Below are 21,423 nucleotides of genomic sequence, written 5' to 3'. Positions count from 1 at the left end.
ATATCGTGTATTTTGTCTGACAGATACCTTGCGATGGGGATGATTATCTGTACTCCCTATCATCAGTATGATGTCATTTTGATATCGTGTATTTTGTCTAATACAGTGAAATATAGCAGTTGAAACTTTCACAGCTGGTGTTATAAACAATGTTCATATTTTCCAGGCTTGTAGGCTGTTGTTCAGGAGCATTTGATATTCCCAACTTTTCACCAAAAACATTTTTGCCTTTCTCGATTGTTACGAAGCTCGTTCAGAATATCAAATGCTCCTGGAGGACCACAGCCTACAAGCCTGGAAGAATACAGACATTGATCATACTGTGAAAGTTTCTAGACATCAAAGTTTCAATTGAACTGCCCTTATGTAATAACTTAGTCTTATCAGTTGGTCAACACTTGATGAATTTTCAGGTCAGGTGGATAATTATTTAAATAAATTGATCATTTTAGAAACCCCCTAAACCACACCTGGACGACTGGAGTGGAACATTGATGATGATGATGATGATGATGATGGAAATCCCCATATGTCCATCGTACCTGTTTTTTCAGGAGACTCAAAAACTGAATAACGTAAATACTTCTTATTCAAATGGCACAATTATATTTACACATTAATTTACAGAATTTAGCTACTGTCTGAATCAAACCAGACTTCTGAATGATTTTGTATGTTTTTGAATACTTGTTAATCAAATTCAAAGTTACATTCAAAGTTAGTGTGTCACACTAATAAGTAAGGTAAACCATAAAAACAATATTACTGTCACAATCCGGCCCCATTGTGTAGGGGGCAACGCGTCCGCCTGTCACCCGGCGGCCCCAGGTTCGATTCCCGGCCGAGTCAGGGGTTTTTAATTGTAAATGATTAATATCCCTGGCCTGGGGACTGGGTATTTGTGTCGTCCTTAACGTTCCTTTCCTCACATTTAACACTCCACACTTCTGCAATTCCAATTACACACAGATTCTTATCATGTGGTGCAAGTAGGGGCAAAAGATCTCTATAGGTCGATGCCCCGAACAAAAAGCACATGAAAAAAAACTATCACACAAGCATTCAAGGTAAACCATCCATACTCACCAGTGCAGCAATCAGTGAAGTGGTAGAGAGGGCCATCATAACCCTAGCTGAAGTAAACAGCAAATGGAGTGGTTTTAAAGAGGATTGTAAAGGACAAATATCTTGCTCTGATATATTGTTATATGTATAAAGGAATTGAGGCTTTACAACTATTACTCACTAATTTAAAATAATATCAAATAAAATTAAAATGAAAAATATGAAAATTAATATTAAATAAAATACTCAATCGTCGGACCTTGTACTCACACTTAGTTCTTGCCTGATTACTTACTCATACAATATTTGATGGGTGCAGCAATAATACAATGAGAGTCTTGATTATCTCTAGGGTGTGGGGTAATAAGCTTACTTTTGACAACATGCCATATAGGTTCTGGGAAAAGGAGATTGTCATTTTGTTTCCCCATTAAATTTGAGGTTATATAATTCTACCATTGAAATTAAACAATAAATTAATTTGAAAGTACAAAATATATTCTTGAAATTATTTTGATAGAAATAGTGAGATTGGCTGCGATAAAACAGATGAGATTATAAAAATATGACATAACTGAAAGAAACTAGGCATTAATTTGAATTCCTCTTGACCGGACATTTAAAAATTATACAAGAAATTTATCCCTCACTAGTTCACTTGACTGTACCTTCAACACTTTGAGTGTAATTACGACGTATTCCTTTGAGTTGGTGTGTGCTGTAGGTGTCTCAAGCCTTATTTGGTGATGTATCCTTTTTGTTTTACTGACGACTAAGTATCAATGTGACGGCTGCTTCTCCATCCAGATGACTGCCTACTATCATCTCAGTACAACACTCCTTGGCAAGTGTCTCCATCCATATGACTTCATGGCAAGTCTCTCCTTCTGTGTGACTTCATAGCAAGTCTCTCCCTCCAACTGAACTGACCGACTGAGGTCTCATTTTCCAATTGACTCACTCACTGTTCACCATCCATTTGACTGAAGCTATAAGATGCTGGTACAAGTATATATAGCTTTAGCTGACACACCTACGCAATCTCCAAAGATAACTATAATATTATTCCCACCCGGCTCCAAATTGTTACACACTATGGTGAAATTGCCTTGGGGGCGGCTATAGGTATCCAAAAAATGAGCTCATCGCTAAATGTACTCATTGACAGAGCGATGACTTGGCAGTTACGCTAGCAGTATTACACAATGTTGTAATGTCGCAAGTTATTACACACAATACTTCCTCATCTGATATAATACAGCAACTCTCACTATACACATCTTGAATGTTAATCTACACACACACACACACACACACACACACACACACACACACACACGCGCGCGCGCGCGCGTACGTAACAATTTAACTACAATCACGCAAGCGATAATCATTGCAGAATTGAATTGAACAATACTATTAATTACAATAATATAAATAATAATAATAATACAGACATAATAATAAAATACAGATATCACTTTGTATCGGGATTTGAACCGTTACAATTCGCCTCCCTCATAAATAAATAAATAAATCGAAGAACAAAGAATCGATTGATTTATGAACAACATGATACATATAACACTAACCTTGACCCTTGACACATATAAACACTTTAAATGAGTATACTACAATAATTTTTTAAAATACAACATATCAATACATTTATTAAAATATCGCAGATATAAGAGTTTTTCTTGCACATTGTTATCATAGATAACTGTCCAGTGTCCTATTCTCTCCTTCTCATACAATTCACAAGAGTATAGCACTTAATTTGACGCATACAAATAATTTTAAATGAATATGCAACATTCCTTTTTTTTTTTTTTTAAGACATATCAAAATAGTTTTTGAAATATCACTTATATGAGAACTTTTCTTGCATATAGTTATCACAGATAACTGTTCAGTATCTTGTTCTCTCCTTGTCATACAGTACATGACAATGTAGCACTTATTCTTCCATGTACTGGAGTTCAATGCACCAATACGACACTTGGTTCACCCGCAAATTCACAGATGTTAGTTTTATTTTGCCAGTTTCTTACAAAAATCAATCATCGTATTAACATCTCAAGAAATCTCACATGAAGTAATTCTTTACATTTTTAATGTTATAAGTACGGACAATCTTCCCTTCCTGATCTTTTAGAGAATATGCACACTTCCCTATATGGCTCACAATCGTGAAATACCCCTGATACAAAAGAAAGAATTTAGGCATATTTCCTGCCGCTGCAGATGATGAAAATGGGACTCTGAGTAGCACATTGTCACCCAAACTGAATCAATTGTGCCCTTTTAACTTATATATCGCCGAGCTCAATAGCTGCAGTCGCTTAAGTGCGGCCAGTATCCAGTAATCGGGAGATAGTGAGTTCAAACCCCACTGTCGGCAGCCCTGAAGATGGTTTTCCGTGGTTTCCCATTTTCACACCAGGCAAATGCTGGGGCTGTACCTTAATTAAGGCCACGGCTGCTTCCTTCCCATTCCTAGGCCTTTCCTGTCCTATCGTCGCCATAAGACCTATCTGTGTCGGTGCGATGTAAAGAAAAAAGAACCTTATATATCTCAATAGATCCATCCTTCTTGGCAACAATAATTAAAGGATTAATACTATGGCTACAAGATGGTTTATGCCATAATTTAGCATAATGTTTATTTGTTCTTTGACGGCAGTAGCATATTTAAGTGGAATGGGGTACTTAGGTCCCACAAATGATGAATGGCCAAGTACTACAAATTTGTGTTCATATAAGTGTTCTTCCGGGCTTATCACTAAATACATCTCAATGCTCAACTAACATTGAACACAATTGCTCCTCCTGTAATTCACTCAAATTACCTCTTGCCACTGCCTCATACTGACTATCTCTCGAATCCTGGTCGTATAGACACGTGACACACATCAAAACATTTCCTCTCAATAGGAACACCTTCACTCACCTCTCTTATATCTTTAATAGAACACATGTTACCAACACTTACCTCAGACCATCATAATTAACACGTACTTCCTTACTAGTTTCCTCCAAGGACAAACAAACACTACTTGAATCAATGTCTATTCTACTTTCATGATTTGCAACCCAGTCAGCTCCTAAAATAACCGAATACACAAGATTTGGTACAACAAGGCATGGCTGAAAATTACAATCAACTTCAATCGTGATTGGTACCTCTATCATTTTATTGACTTACTTTGACTTATTAACAATGGCTGTTATAATATCTAATATTACCTTCACTTTTCTTCTCCATATCATAATTTCTATCGGAGTTACTACCTCACTACTTACACCCTCAGTATTATAAGTACTTACATCACTTCTTATGTCTAAGTTACTACTACCATTAATTACTCTATCTATGACTATGTCATTACTTAAATATCTCGCTTAACATTACTTAGGTCGCAATCACACTGTACTCTTAAATATACTTTCACTACATAACTGCTTATACTACTTACCTGTTCAACTTCGGACTGTCCACTTAACTTACTTTATCCGATTTCCTGTGAGTTTGAAATACTCTGGCTCGATAACAATTCCTGGATAACCTTCATGTTCGGCCTATCATAATCTCTCTGATATCTCAAATTCATACGCCTCCCATTTTCGGATTGTCTATGGTTACTCTTCTGATCCGTATCACCATTAACATTACTATTAATCCTCTGCTGATCATGATTACTACCTCTCTTCTGATACTTGGCTAACATTTTCCCCCCCTCCCGCGACTGTACTACTTTCACTGGACATAATGCGTTCTCTCTCGTGACCCTGTACATATTCCTCCCAAAGCCTGTCAATGAACTTCTCTTTAAATTCTCCTATCTCTGACACATTATTCCAGTACACTCGAAACCATATTTTACTTTCCGTTAAAAGCATTAGACAAAATCTCCAACACATATTCCCATTCAATAATATTATTCCTCAACTTACTTGCAATTCTTTTCTCAACTAGTTTTACAAATTCCATAGGATTGAACTGTTTTCCAGAAAACCTAGGCAAATCACGATCCCTACTGAACAAAACACTCACCACAGCCACTTTTCCTGCCGTCTGACCTCTAAATTCTTGTCATTGCACACTCTGGCAATTCAAAACTTCTTCCTCCGACACTTTCTCATCGCTCTCCTTCACTACTCTCAATTCTTCCTCTCTCTCTCTCTCTCTCTCTCTCTCACCTCCTGTGATAGCATTTCCTGTTTGTTCCTTAGTTCACTGACCCTCCCCCGCCAAGTTTACCTTCAATTTGTTCAATTCTACTAACCTGTTCCCTTGTATCTTCTCCAACTGCATTGTAAACCTTGTTCAATCTTTTCTCGACTACTTCATGAATTTCTTCCCAATTGCTCAAAATTTTATTACTTAAAGGTACGATATTGTTACTGTCCTCTGTACATGCTCCCTTGACTTGTTTGGTCTGAGTATGAAGATTGCTCCGATCCAACTTAATTTAACCTTCAATTTCAACACAATCTTTATTAAACTTATTTTCTAACTTAGATGTTTGCTCTGTTACCTCTAATATCTAGGTATCTATATTACTAATGTTCACCGGGCGAGTTGGCCGTGCGTGTAGAGGCGCGTGGTTGTGAGCTTGCATCCGGGGGATCGTGGGTTCGAGCCCCACTGTCGGAAGCCCTGAAGATGGTTTTCCGTGGTTTCCCATTTTCACACCGGGCAAATGCTGGGGCTGTACCTTAATTAAGGCCATGGCCGCTTCCTTCCAACTCCTAGGCATTTCCTATCCCATCGTCGCCATAAGACCTATCTGTGTCGGTGCGACGTAAAGCAAATAAAAAAAAAAATTACTAATGTTCGCACTGTTACTATTACTACTCAATTCCATTTTGCTATATATTGACTATATGTTTATTAAAGTCTTAATTACTACTATCAATCTTTTCACTGAGCTCGTCCAGCTTGGACATCAGCAAATTAAAATGTTGTAAAAAAATTTTTTGGTATTCTAGTAATAGTACGCGGTCTCAGATTAATTTCCCTCTTCAAATCCCTTGACATGCCACCAAATTACAAATATATATCACAAAGTTACACTCCTGGCATTTACCGGTTATAATTCTGTTGGGTTAAATGTGCATACTCTTCCCAGAATGAACCTATGATATGCTGTCATTCAAAACAAGTTGTGAATTTATTCGTGCGCCACATTGCGATGACACTTGGAAACTAAAAGGATGTGAGGTAATAAGCTTACTTTTTGCAACATACCATATAGGTTCTGGGAAAAGGAGATCGTCATTTTGTTTCCCCATTAAATTTGAGTTTATCTAATTCTAACTTTTTTTTTTTTTTTTACATCGTTATGCCCTACTCGGGAGCACAGTTGAACTTGCTTAGCTGATGTGTTGGCCTTATTTTCCTCTCAAAAATCTCTTCATTATTATTATTATTATTATTATTATTATTATTATTATTATTATTATTATTATTATTATTTTTATTATTATTATTATTATTATTAGCGTATGGTAATATACACAAAACAATACAAAGATTAAATATACATGAACAGTAAGCACAAACTATTAAATACAAAATGACAAGATATACACATTATAACATTGAAAACAATCATGCAAGCAAAAGGGTTAGATCTAACTTCTCAAGCCAATATATGGCCTCAGCAGAAGCCACCACAAAGTCCTGGCTGGATCCAGCAAATGCCCTTCCATTGCATTCATTGACAATATGGTCGATAGTCTGCTTAACTGCACCACAGTCACAGGCTGGAGAAGATCTCGTACCCCATTTAAACATCATTGATCCACATCTCCCATGGTTAGTTCGGACTCCGTTTAGGGCTACCCATGTCTTATGGGGCAAATCAAAGCCAGCTGGAAGATTCTTATAATTGAACAGTGTCTGCCATTGAGTCAGAGCTACGCTGTTCCACTCTTGTTGCCAATCAGTTTTTGGATTGAAATCCCTACTAACAAGTTCCTGTGCTGTTTGAATAGGAGGAGATGTTGATTTGAGGCGGCTGAATCTGACGTTAACATCTTCATGGATGGGGAGATCAGGATTGGTTAATATCTTGTAGTATTCTCTGACCAAGTTATTCAATCTTCTAATTCTAGGAGGTTCTATGTAGCTGAGCACTGGCAACTAGAAAAGAGGAGTAGATTTTACTGTGCCACTTATGACACACACATTTTCATTCTGGACCAATAAACTGTAGAAGCATCTATGGCAATATCTCAAAACATAGTGGCCTAGGTAAGCTGGAAATTGATGAATTTATGAAGATGTTGAACTTTGTATTAAATAATCCGGGATCTTAGCTGACATTTACACGGATTCACTAGAGCATACGAAAATCAAAGCAATAATAAAAGGCATATGCTTGTGGCTGAGATTTGTGGATGACACTTTCGTGGTTATTGACAAAAATGTTACTGAATGAAAATCTACAACCTGTTTTCCAGTCATTGACCGGGTCAGGGATGGAATGAAGCAGATATAGGCTATTAGTACGATGGGGTCACCACTCCCAAAGTGGTTTATTAATGACTGATAGATGCTATGAAATGAGAATGGAGAGTGTTGCTGGAATGAAAGATGACGGGGAAAACCGGAGTACCCGGAGAAAAATTGCCCCGCCTCCGCTTTGTCCAGCACAAATCTCACATGGAGTCACAGGGATTTGAACCACGGTATCCAGCTGTGAGAGGCCGACGCGCTGCCGTCTGAGCCACGGAGGCTCTTCAAAAATGTTACTAATAGTAACAAAGTTCTGGAGAGTTTAAATAAAATTGACCTTAATATAAAGTTCACTACTTAGGATGAGATTAAGCATTCCTTAAATTTTGTAGATATAACAATCACTTGAAAATCCCACTCTGCCCTCACAACTTAAAAATTGAATTAAACTATATATGGAACTTGGCTAAATTTAATGGGTTCAGAGTTGAAATGATTAACCGGTTAATTAATAAAGTTAAATATAAGTTGCCCACGAATCTCATTTCAGATAAATGTAAAAAAACTTGTTTCACCATGTTTACATATAATAACCCAGCCATCCATCCACCCTAAAGAAATATAATATTAATATTGCCTTCAGAACAGAACAGTGAATACAAATCAAAGTATATTTTTTAATCGTAATAAGGTCAATTATAAAAACAGCTGTTATTCGAGATCTGGTATTTACAAACTAACTTGCGCTCAATGTGGATTTTCATATGTTGGTCAAACTGGACAGAACTTTTATACGAGATATTATGGAACATTACAATGCCTTCAAACATAATAAGTACTCAGCGATGAGCTCACGCATGAGAGAAGTGGGACACCAGTTTACATCTATTGAGAAGGGTCTTGCTATTATAAAATGTATAGGCAAAGGAAGACTTACGAATGAACTAGAAAGTTTATACAGTAGAACCTCGATAATTCGAAATCGGTTAATTCAAAATCCCATCTAATTCAAAGAAGCCCTCGTTCCCGGATACATGAGATACGGTTTTGCATGTTATTTAAATTGTTTAGTTCGAAATACGGATAATTCGTAATTCGAAGTACAATTTCGGCCCTATTACCGAAATTCTGACTTTTAATTTGAAACTACCTTTACGTTACAGAGTAATTTAAATTCAATATTTATCCGTGTCATGATAGAACCCGTGTTCTGGAACGTGGAGGGGTAGCTTTCCACACTTACACTCACTTCGGTGTGTGTACAGTGTGCTTCATAATTGCAATGTTGAATGAATCGGAATTCTTTTGTATTCAACCGTTTAAGGAACGCTGTAATATCACGCAGCAGGTAGTGTGTGGAAAATCAGAATCCGCGAACAATGGTGATGCCGACAGTTGACGAAAAAGCGTGGCTCATGTAATCAATTCGTAGGCACAGAACAATATTGTCATTGCCGATGAAACTGCATTGCTTTCTTTTAATGCCAAGCCCAAACGGTATTATGGTTTTAAAGGAGAAAGTGCCAGCCGTGGGAATGGTACAAGGGTGGGGCTCATTGTACTGTGTTGAAATGCACACGGAAGCAAGAAACATTATCCCCTTGTCATACGAAAGTTCAATAAGCCACATTGTTTTAAGGGCATCGGGCACTTTCCGAACAAGTACGCTGCGTTTAAAAATGCAAAAAAATCCAAAAAATAATGCATTTGCACAGGGGAACCAGCATAATTTATCCTCGTCTTCGAATTGTGTGATTTTTCTTTTGTTGCGTGAGGTTATGTTTGAGGTTATGTTTGTCAGTGATTTATCCAAGTGCATTATTTGAACATTATAAATGCCCCTTGTTGGATACATTTTGAAAATATTTTTTCCATGGCATTTTAAAGGTTTAAACTGTGAATCAAGGTGATTGCATGCATTAATGGGTCTTGGAATCAGTGGCGGTTTCTGGTATAGCGCAATGGAGCAATGAACCTCCAGTTTATATCAAATTGTACTGAACTACGTAATTTTCATAACTTCCTTGTCAATCTCGAAGCTCTTGCTAAGTCCCTCTATCCGTTATATACTCGTACTGGCTTTCAATTCATGTGAGCTGCGCAAGGTCTGTGGCTGGATACTTGTCTGGAATGAACCCCCTTGCAAAGGCGATCTCTCCGTCCGTACATAGGCGAAGGGAGTAGCGAGGTGCGGGAGGACGAAAGTCAGCACTAAGGCAAGACCAGGATATCGCAGAAACGGATCTCTGTTCTTTACGCATGCGCAATAGGCCACTGTCTCAAGACTAGCTAGTCGTGTTGTTGGGGTTGGGGTATGTGCCTGCCATCTGTTGGCCTTACGGGAATTTGACTAGGCAACAGAAAATAGTGCACGTAACTAGCGCTAGTGTTGAAAAGCATCGTTACTACCAAAAGTCACATTAAACTGTCAAATTCCAATTAATATCTTGTCCCAAATACATCATTACTTACTAAACATCTATTCATTTGCCTTCTTTGGAATAATTACCTTTTGGAGAGAAAACTCAAAAATCATTGAGGCAAAGAATAGCGGCAAGGTAATACCAATGAAAACATTTAAATATAGTTGTTACTATTCCCATGACATCGGAAGCAGAAAGGTGTTTCTCTACCCTGAAGAGAATAAAGACTTTCTGGCGCAGCACAATGACCGGGGATAGACTTATTGCTCTTGCTATGTTGTCAATTGAAAGTTACTTTGTTCTAGACTCTGCGGACTTCAGTGAAGCAGTTATTTCTTATTTTGCATGTGGTAAAACTCGGCATGTAGGCCTACCGATTTTCTGCTCCTCTCGCATTTGATCACATTTCTAGAACTTATGTCATCTTAGTTTAGGAGGTTACGGCCCACGATGGAAGAGAAGCTGGCTGAGAGGGGGAGTGGAGAGGTTGGGGGGGAGGCAATTTTTTCTTCTTTTGAACCCCCAGGGATGAAAGTCACACGCCGCCATTGCTTGGAATACTTTGTGACGCGGCAAGTGTTTACATTTCTGAAATACAAAAGAAGTGCCATGGCGGGAAATCGTACAGGGATGGAGTCTGTGTAAGTACAAGGCATCTAAGATGAATACAGTACAGTAATCCAATGAATAAAGCACTTGCGCATAGGAGCCAGCATAGATTTCTCCTCACCTTTGAATCGTGCTTTTTTTTGTTTTTTGTTGTGTGAGGTTATGTTTGTCAGTGAGTTACCCAAGTGCATTATTTGAATACTGTAAATGCACCTTCTTGGATACATTTTGGAATTAGTTTTTTTCTTCTTTTTTTTTTTTTTCATGGCATTTGAAAGGTTTAAACTGTGAATCAAGGTTAACTGCATGCAGTAATGGGCCTTAGAATATTTTGTAACGCAGCAAGGGTCAGTTGGCACTTCTCGAATACGAATTGGCGGTTAATTCGAAATCACGTAATTTGAAGTCCGATTTTTGAGTCCAATGACTTTGAATTAACAAGGTTTTACTGTACATCTTTTTAGACCAGGCTTATAACAAAGATTTTTTTTTTGCTAGGGGATTTACGTCGCTCCGACACAGATAGGTCTTATGGCGACGATGGGATAGGAAAGGCCTAGGAGTTGGAAGGAAGCGGCCGTGGCCTTAATTAAGGTACAGCCCCAGCGTTTGCCTGGTATGAAAATGGGAAACCACGGAAAACCATCTTCAGGGCTGCCGATAGTAGGATTCGAACCTACTATCTCCTGGATGCAAGCTCACAGCCACGCGCCTCTATGCGCCCGGTGATCAAAATCTTAATGATGTCACTGAGGTAAAAAAAAAAAATCATTCATATGAACTAACTCCTAAGTTATTAGGTATTGGTATTGTAAAGTCAAAACATAACAAAATTTCGCAGATTTTCAGAACTTCTTGTTCTAAATCTCCCATCACTTCGATAATACTAGGTCCGCCTATACTACTCCTAGTAACCCCCCCCCCCCCTCTGACAACAACACTTGCGTGCAAAGACCTGGCCACCCCTTCCCCCCTCTATGTTCTTCACCGCCTTTGCCACATCAATATAGCACTAGAAGTAGAAAGGTCAGTCAAGCTAGCACTGCTGCAACAATATGATGTACTTTGCTCCATACGAGTAAGTACCACCTTAGGCATATTGACTTATGGGTGGTCTCATGTACAACACCCGCCTAACTATTCCTCCTTTTCAGTTTTGTTTCAGATAAAATACGATCACTTCCTCGATTAAATATTTCAACAGGGATAATTACACCCATTTGATGATCTTTTGGAACCAATTGAGAACCATCATAGCAGTGGCATCAGCTAGCTTTGACACCTCAACATTTTATCATTAATATCTCCAACAAGAAGTCCCTTACATTTATCTGCGACTTTCTGATATAACAGCCATATATATTTTTTTAACATGCTTGATATGTTCATACTTCAGTTGTAAATATATTTGACATTGGTCTTGCTATCTTGAACTCATGTTATGGGAGCGGGTAAATATTCCCCTAGGATGAATGTACTTTCACACTCATGGCCATCAAAGTCCTAATGGTGTGTAAGAAGAAGAAGATCCATTTTGGTTTTAGACACTCAAAAAATTCAAGATTGGCCACGTTAATTTTTTCAAAACTGTTCTCAGTATACTGACCAAAACTTTCTGTGCATTATCCTTATTTTAGATCTTCTTGTACAATATTTTAAGAGATCATTGTTCAACATTTTTATTCTACATTTTATAAGATTAGAGAGGTTCCACGACTAATAACCTTAAGATTGAGTTAGGCTGATGATGCCCATAAAAAGGGTGAAACGTGTACCTTAAGACTTTTTAGTATTATGTAAAATTTTAACCACATAAAATAGTAGAATGTTTTGAATAGGTGGTTCAATAAATATTGTTGTAATATTTGTGATGTACATCGTTGTTAGTTGTAACAATATATAAATTTCACGCCCTTTTAAATATAATTCTAGGGGTTCCGCTGTCTATAATGTCATTTATTTATTCAAATTTTGGATATACTGATCCGTTTTAGGTCAACCTGAGATCATAGTAATGTTTAGTTTTCTTGTTTTTTGTTTGTTTGTTTGTTTGTTTGTTACACCATCACGGGTAAATGGCTGTATAGATCTCAACCAACGTTAATATTTAGAGTTTACTCATTCAGGAGCATGTTGCGATATGCATATCTTTTAAAAATCACGCAAACAGACTTAGGGGTTATACGAAGACCAGAAGTGATTTCTCAGTTTTCTTTTACACCATTGATAATATCTTGACCAAACTTAATATGTAGAATCTACTCATTCAGGACCGGGATTTGATATGGATATCATTTAAAAATCACTAAACAGACTGTGGGTTTATAGGAAAACCAGCAGAGTTTTATTTTCATTTTTCCCTGACACTATTGATTATATTTCGAACAAACTTTAAATATAAAGTTTACTCTTCCAGGATCAGGTTTCCATATACGTATTATTTAAAAATCACCGAAGAGACGGAATTTTTTTTTTCAATTTTCTCTTAGACAATTGACTATATCTCTAACAAACTTCATATTTATAGAGAGTAATTATCCAGGAGCAGGTAAAAATAACTGAATATACTGGGGGTTTGTAGGAATAAAGAAGAATTTTTTCATTTTTTTTTTTTACATTATTGGTATGTTATTTCTGTTCCTTCTTGCCAAGTACGTATTTATCGTATGACAGATAATAACATGTATGATTATGAAAAATTGGATTTTTGTCAAAGACCCGTGCGGCATGTCGCGCTTGTCACTTCAAGGTGGGTAAGGGGAAAAACTAAAGAGCCATTTTATTCTTTTTGGTAGGGCAAATATTAAGAGAGGTATCATTGTCAGAGTGCCACGCAAGTGGTCAGAGATACAATATGCAATCTGAGAACCACAGAGAATTCGCACAACTGCGGACTAGGAAAATGACCTTATTCTCTCTTGAATTTGTTGAACTTTATCATATTTTCATTGCTGCCCCGCACTGTCACAGGAATATATAATTTTAACAAGTCGCATTAAACGTGTGAATAGAGCCATGTTGCTTCACATAAATTCCTGAAGGAAACACGAAGTAGCTCACTCTGTAACATCTCATAGGTTTTCAAAAAAAATGTCTTTTTTAAACATAGGTGAGCCATAATTATGGTAGTATTGGTAGGAGTTAAAAATTATTTTCATACAGAAATTACAACAAATTTTTACATATATAAAATTTGTTCAAGAAAATAATGAATGATTGTAGACCATTTACATCTAATCATGAACACCACTTTATATGCATTCTTTGTTTCTTTTTTTTTACAGGTTGTTAAATGTTGGAAGAAGGGCACAAATGAAATTGTTGCAATCAAAATTCTTAAAAACCATCCTTCGTATGCACGGCAAGGACAGATTGAAGTAAGTTGTATTTTCTTTTAGTGGAAAGTGGCTTTGCTTTTTAACTTTGGTGTGGAATATCTAAATAAATTGAATTATGAAAGCAGAAGCATTTTTTTTCCAGGTTAGCATTTTGTCGCGTCTCAGCCAGGAAAATGCAGACGAATTTAATTTTGTGCGAGCATATGAATGCTTCCAGCATAAAAATCACACCTGTTTGGTGTTTGAAATGCTGGAACAAAACCTTTATGATTTTCTTAAGCAGAATAAGTTCAGTCCCTTACCGCTCAAATACATCCGGCCAATTCTACAACAGGTGCTCACTGCACTTCTTAAACTGAAGGTAAGTCATAACACTTTACATTATATGGTTGAAGCATATACATAGATATTGGCTGCAATAATTTCGAGAATTACTGTTACAGAAGAAATTGCTTTTGGATGGTTTCATTCATTTGGTGAGGGTAGGGATGAATTAAAAAGAAAGACAGACTTCTTAGCACAGCCCATGCAAGCTTTACCCCTTGATTATTTTATGACTTTTAATGCTGTGATTATTTAGGGGCTATATTATATACTGTAAGTTGCATTAAAAGAGATGACATATTAAAAATTGATAAATAATGGTATGGAGGTAAACGCCATCTTGTCATTCCATATAATCACAACATTAGGGGTGTGTCTGTGTAGATAAAATGTTGAGTACTGTTGCAAGATTACGTCAGATGTGTCCTTAATCCAATACTCCCTTACCGAAATAAAACTGGATCGTATTAAAAATAATATAAAATTGTGTTTAAACAAGTTGCCAGGCCGTTCCCTTCAAAATTGTGTTTAAACAAGTTGCCAGGCCGTTCCCTTCAGATAGATGATTATGTTGCCAGGTTGACATGAACTGTACATAGTCTGTAAGAAAGAGAAAAAATAATGAATGTAAGGGTGTGAGCATGATGTAAACAAAATGTGAGTATGACACACAAAGATGATTTAAACTTACCGATATTATAGATCAAGTGGATGTGCAAAGCTGACATGCGGCTGTCGGAGGAATATAGTGGCAACTGAAGTTGTTTGATGACAGATAGCAGGATAATCATTTATTTAAATTGGTGACCCAATATTCTAGAAAAAGGGGGAGAAAAGAGAATGAGGGAAAGCACGTAAGAGGGGGAACATGACGGTAACAGCACATAGGTTTTACCCTCCACCCCTCCTTCCTTCCGCCCCACCTCCCACTCCAGCTCCGCTATCTGTCATCGAACAACTTCAGTTGCCTCTATATCCCTCTAACAGCCGCATGTCAGCTTTGCACATACACTTGTTCTGTAATATTGGTAAGTTTTAATAATCTTTACACGGTGTACTCTCATTTGGTTAAATCATGCTCACGCACTTACATTCACTATTTTTTTTCTCCTGACAGACTATGTAAGGTTCATGTAAACCTGGTAGCATGATCATCTATTTCCTGAATGGAACGGCTTGGCAAGTTGTTTAAACACCATTTTATATTATTTTGTATATGATATAGTTTGATTTTGATAAGGGAGTATTGGATTAAGGAGGACACATTTGACATCATATCTCAACAGTGCTCAACTTTTTATCTACACAGACGCACCCCTAATGTCATGTTTATATGGAGATGACAAGTGGACTTCACTTCCATACCATTATTTATCAATTTCTGATATGTTATATTGTAAAGGTTACAGTTTTAGTTCTTTTTTAGTGGGGGCCTACCCCTGGTTCACTAGGTCTTAATGTAATGCATAAATTTTAACCTATATAGCTGATGAAAAGAATGAACATTTTTCTTGAAACATGTACTATATATTCTAAAATGTGAAATGTACATAAATTTTAACTCATAGTATTGACTAGGCAGATTACCCATCTCTCTGTTTACTATGTTAGCATGGTATATAGGGCAGGTTTACCAGCTTACTATTAGTAGTGTCTCTGGTGTCAGAATGGGAAAAGTGCCTGATTTTTTCATGTTTGATAGACGGCAAATTGTGATGGCATAGCACGTCTTGTGGGCTGCTCTAATGCTACTGTTTTGATCATGTATCGAAATCAGTGGGCAAATGACGATGCATCATCCAGCTGTGCATTGATGCAGAGGCTACCGCACATTGTTTGGAGTGACTGCAGTGCCACAGTTTGAGAAATTGTCAACAGGTGCAGTGGTTGATGACCAGTCCAATATTTCCCAGCACACGGTTCATTGAACACTGTTGCACATGGACCTGCGGAGTCAATGACCCAGTCCTCCCCCAATACTGACTGCGCTCCACTGAAAGCAGCACATGAGGTGGACACAAAATCATTGCACTGGACTGTGTATGATTGGAAAAAAGTTGCCTGGTCTGATGAATTCAGATTCCTGAGTCATCACATGGATGGCCGAGCACATGTTGCCTATTTCCATCGAAGGCTATGGCACATGATTGCATGGTCAGGTGGAGGGGGTGTGGTGATCTGGGCGATGATTTCATGAGACACACTGGAGCCCATTATTTCTGTACACCAATCCCTAACAGCTATTTGGTATCTGGACTTTGTTGAGAACTGAGTACATCTTCTTGTCAACAGCGTTTCCTGTTGGTGAGGCCCACTTCCAACAGGACAGTGCACCGTGCCACACTGCCAGAATTGTGAAGGACTGTTTCGAGAAACATGATAGTGAATTTGCTTCACTATCACCGCCCAGCATTGTATGCCAACTGGAGGATGTGCTTTTGTACCTGTGGTACCAGATACCACAGGATACCTTCCACCACCTTGTTGAATTGATGCCACGCAGTTCTCAGGCTAAAGGTCGTCCTACATTGTATTAGGTAGTTGGTGATGCTGTAAATGGCTCATCAATATATATGTAGTTAAATATGGCAATTTATGCAACATATGGATAGGAAATGTGACGAGCTCAGACTAGCTGCTAATGCACCAGATTACAGTCTTGAGAGACTTCAGATGTAGCAAAAATTTCTGAAACTTACATTACTCAAACTCATGTGTTGTTTGTACATGAAGAAATTCAGTTCTAGAAATGTTGGGTCCAGTTTAAGGTTGAAACTATTGGCTGCATCATGAATACCAGTATTCTGCTATAGTACTCCGCCGTATCTTCCCTGTAGGTTGCGTCGTAAGTGTACTGGACTCTCATGTTGTTTCCTGTGGTTTGTGTAGTAGGGTGTACTTGACTTTCAACAGGGTGTCCACCCATATGGGAAACCAGGGAAACTGCGAAATGTCAGGGAATTTGATGAATAATGGGAAAAACCCGGACATGTTAGGGAATTCAGGAAAAAAAGTCTGGAAATTTGTTCATCTGCCAGATAAAATTGACATACCATATTTATCCGTGTAATAGAAGCACATTTTTCGGTTTTTATAATATTAATCTAGGGCATGTCTTATGCCAGGAATAAATTGTAAACAGAACTTAACTCTTACAGTGCCAAGATGCCGATGCATCGGCACTTGCGTTCTGTACGAAAAATGCCAGGATGCCGATTCGATCGGCACCCTCTTATAAGTCGTGTGGTTATGCAGTAAGGCACTAGATTGCGCCACAAATCAAGTAGAAAGAAGATAGAATGTTTGTATTTCCTTCTTATTACATTAGATGGCTCAGACGTAGCTTCATTTTTGCTATTTTACTCCTCGATTGCGAGTGTATAATCTGTGAGCGCTTGACGTCTATGATCCAATATGGCAGCCTCCTTGTTTGTTTATGTACGCGGGTTGTGATTTGTTTTCAATGATTTTAAGTTCTAATAAACGCATTACAGTTATTTATCGTAATATATTAAGATTATTATTTCTACTGTAGTTATATTTACTTAGCAATTTATTTAGGTCGTAGTAAAGTTGTAAATAGTACATTTATCACAAGGCATGTTGTCATGTAGGCCTAATTTGGGAGAAGAAATTGAGGAACTTTTGGGTTCCTTTGAAAATGTAAGCGACTCTAATTTTAGCGAAAGTGATGATTATGATGATAGCGCACCAGAGAATGATGGAGTCGTGTCATTGGCTAATTGGCTTACAACATTTCGTGCAATGTCAAAGTAGTTATAGTGACAGTGCTAAGTAAAATGACAGTGAATTAGATGATTCTCTGACTGAAAGCATATTCCCGGAAAGTAATGTTGTCCATCCCACCATTTTTATCAAATCCCAGGGCCAAAACATGTAGTCCTACCTTAACCTGATATTTCACCCATAGAATATTTCAATCTGTTTTTTACACTTTCATTCCTGACACTATTAGTTGATTTTGTATGTCGTTCTGATCTTCTGAACTGTTCTGTAGTAACAAATAATGCTACGAGACACAGTTCTCTCAAATGATTACTATTACTCTCCCAAAATACATAAAATATCCAATCGTTGATAGGTTACACTGTTGGTGTCTTTCTCTCCACATGTTCAGTGTTTTTGGAAATTAGTTTATAAATTGGAAAGTAGGCCTACTTTAACAATATAAATTGTTATATATGATCCCAGATAAGAGTTTAGATTAAATATCAACAATTAGTCACTTTGGATTTAGTGTAAAATGTGCTAATTAATTTTAAATTGTGTTTTTCCCTTTTTCAAATAAAAAAGTCAAATTTTTGAACACATTATTCCATAAAATTTTGTTTATTGAAATGAAAGTCACATGTTTATGTTCCTTGGAGTATATCAAACTCACATACCAAATTTTACCTCCATATCTTTTAAAATGGGACGTAAATAAAAAATTGTATACAGTGATGCAAAATCCATTGAAACCCGGACATTTATTTTGAAACAATTTATTCCAAATCTTCCGTGTCGCTATCGCAGGTTTCGTTATCTGATGCGCTGTCCTCGCCGCTGTTAATACCAGTATCAGATTCGTCGTCTCTCTGCCATTCTATACATATGATGACCTATTATGGGTCGGCATCCAAAGGGTTAATACCGTATTTCCCGGCATAATCGTCGCACTTTTTATACCAACATTTTCAAAAAAATAGTATGCGACCTTATACGAAGAATTTTTAATACCAGTATTTGTATTACTCGAAACATTTATTTATAACTAAATCGTATTTGATACAAATTTAAGATGCACGTAATACATTTATACATCAAAATATTAAAATAGTCTAAAACAAAATTCATAATTATTCGCAACAATATGGCGAACGTTTTTCCAACCTGAAAATAAAAATGAACGTATTAAGTAAATTGTCATTAATTTTAGTATTAAAGTTAAAATATTACACTTGCAAAAAATCATCGCTTTGTTGTGAAATAAGGACTTACCGGTACACAATTTATTCCAAATCTTCCGTGTCGCTATCGCAGGTTTCGTTATCTGATGCGCTGTCCTCGCCGCTGTTAATACTAGTATCAGATTCGTCGTCTCTCTGCCATACTGCGTCATCTTCAGATCTGTCTACTGCATTCAAAATTCCAGTCCTTTTGAAGCTCTTGGAGACCAGTTCAGGTGGTATAAGATCCCAACTCTTCATCACCCACGAGCATAACAAGTTCAAGAGTGGACGCCTGATATTTCCAGCGGGCGTCAATTGCTGATCGCCGATCATCATCCACTCGTTGTAAAATCGACATAAGTGGTCTTTAAAGGGTTTATTAATACATACGTATAGTGGCTGCAACGCAGATGTTAGGCCACCAGGAATGACTATCTGTCGTGTCTTACTTTTACTGAGAAGTTGCTTCACTTGAATGAATGACAAATCGGTGAAAATTTACAATCTTGTCCGTGTAATCAGCAGGCAACTTTTGGCTTAGTGTTGTTCTCCTTCGCACTAACAGATTGTGTCGTCGCATGAACCCACCCACGACTTGCCTTAAACTGAGTTATGTTGTGTTTGCATGCTACCTCCCGTCCCTTCATTTATAACATTTCATATGATACACTGCAGTCATTGCTACGTATTTCATTGACGTACTTAAACAATTCTTCGTCAATTATAGGAAACACCACTGTTTTAGGACCTCTAAACGCGCGTCTAGAAGGGTTTGTGCTTTTTAGCTTGTTTTTTAATTTCCGCCAGTCACGCACCAACTTTTCACTCACTAAAAATTTTTTTCCTGCAGCTCTGTTCCCGTGCTGTTCAGCTAAGGCAATTACGCTTAGCTTGAAGCCCGCAGAATAGTTTGTATATTTACCCATAATTGCTTATAAATGCTTCACACGTTAATGTGTTGCAATATAAATGACTTTCTGTAATTATTCACTATTAAAACAAATTATTTCTACAAACACCCCAAATACAAATTAAAAACTTAAATTCTCACGCACACGTGTCTACAGTAATCACGTCATTCACAAACAAATAAATGCATCTGTGATCTGTCCATTCCAGAGCAGCCAATACTGTTAGGCGGCAAGGAAGCATGCAGCAATTTGTTATCAGTTGAGCTCGTTGGTTGCGACGACACACTAGTGCGCTTGCGCAAAGCTCGCAAACCGGAGCACGGACGTCTTCGTACATTGCTCTAGCTAGCGCGGTGTAGATCTACTGTAGTTGACCGTGTTCCGAGACATCAGTAACAAACATTCATTTTTTTCAATTTCTTTTAAACATACGGTAATTAGGTTAATATTTCTTCCCAGTTATTGAGGATTTTACATTACTGACGAGTTTATAAAATAAAACTTTAATACCATTGGATAATAATTATCTTGACTGCTTGGGTAAAAGTTTTCATTCCACGCCCGGACACTTATGACGTAGTAGTAAGATAAGAGTCTAGCGATGACAACTGAGACATCGTGAGCTGAATAATTCCGTGGAAATCTGCGTTATCATCTTGGATTTCATTTCGTGTGCAATAACGCAGGAGCCGGCCCCATGGTGTATGGGTAGCGTGCCTGTCTCTTACATGGAGGCCCCGGGTTCAATTCACAGCAGGGTCAGGGAATTTTACCTGATCTGAGGGCTGGTTCGAGGTCCACTCAATCTACGTGATTACAATTGAGAAGCTATCTGACGGTGAGATGGCGGCCCCGGTCTAGAGAGCCAAGAATAAGGGCCGTGAGGATTCGTTGTGCTGACCACACAACACCTCGTAATCTGCAGGCCTTCGGGCTGAGTAGCGGTTGCTTGCTAGGCCAAGGTCCTTCGCGACTGTTGCGCCGGTGGGCGGGTGGTTGTAATAATGCAGAATTCTGTCAGACCTCTTGTGTACCAGAAGACAAGTGTGTGTTGGTACCGGTATTTCCTGGCGACGTTGCCGATAAGCGATAACTTACAGCCTTACGTATTTCAAATGAGAACTCGTGTAGGTGGTGAATAAATTGTACACTGTCTCGCGACCACGTTGTCAGACTGCTGATAGCCTACCGGTAAGCCATGCGTCGTACATATACCGGTATTATTTATTTATACGGTGTGCAACATCTCGCAAATGGACGATTATGCGATTAAATGTTTAAAGTTCGATTTTTGTATTGAAAATAAGGGATGCGACGGTTACGCGGTGGCGACGA

General features: G+C 37.8%; 1 protein-coding gene across 1 annotated transcript in view; it reads left to right on the top strand.

Moving 5' to 3' along the window:
• Positions 1 to 21,423, top strand: part of Hipk (Homeodomain interacting protein kinase) — a 435,335-nt gene that overhangs the window by 117,691 nt on the left and 296,221 nt on the right. Inside the window, exons 4-5 of the mRNA XM_067142782.2 lie at positions 13,848 to 13,940; positions 14,044 to 14,262. Of these exons, the coding sequence (XP_066998883.2) occupies positions 13,848 to 13,940; positions 14,044 to 14,262 (312 nt within the window). The remainder of the gene's footprint in view (positions 1 to 13,847; positions 13,941 to 14,043; positions 14,263 to 21,423) is intronic.

Source organism: Anabrus simplex, chromosome 3 (assembly GCF_040414725.1).
Source record: "Anabrus simplex isolate iqAnaSimp1 chromosome 3, ASM4041472v1, whole genome shotgun sequence".
Classification (NCBI taxonomy): Eukaryota; Metazoa; Arthropoda; class Insecta; order Orthoptera; family Tettigoniidae; genus Anabrus; species Anabrus simplex.
Note: the sequence above shows the minus strand (reverse complement) of the source record. Positions and strands in the feature narration are given on the sequence as shown.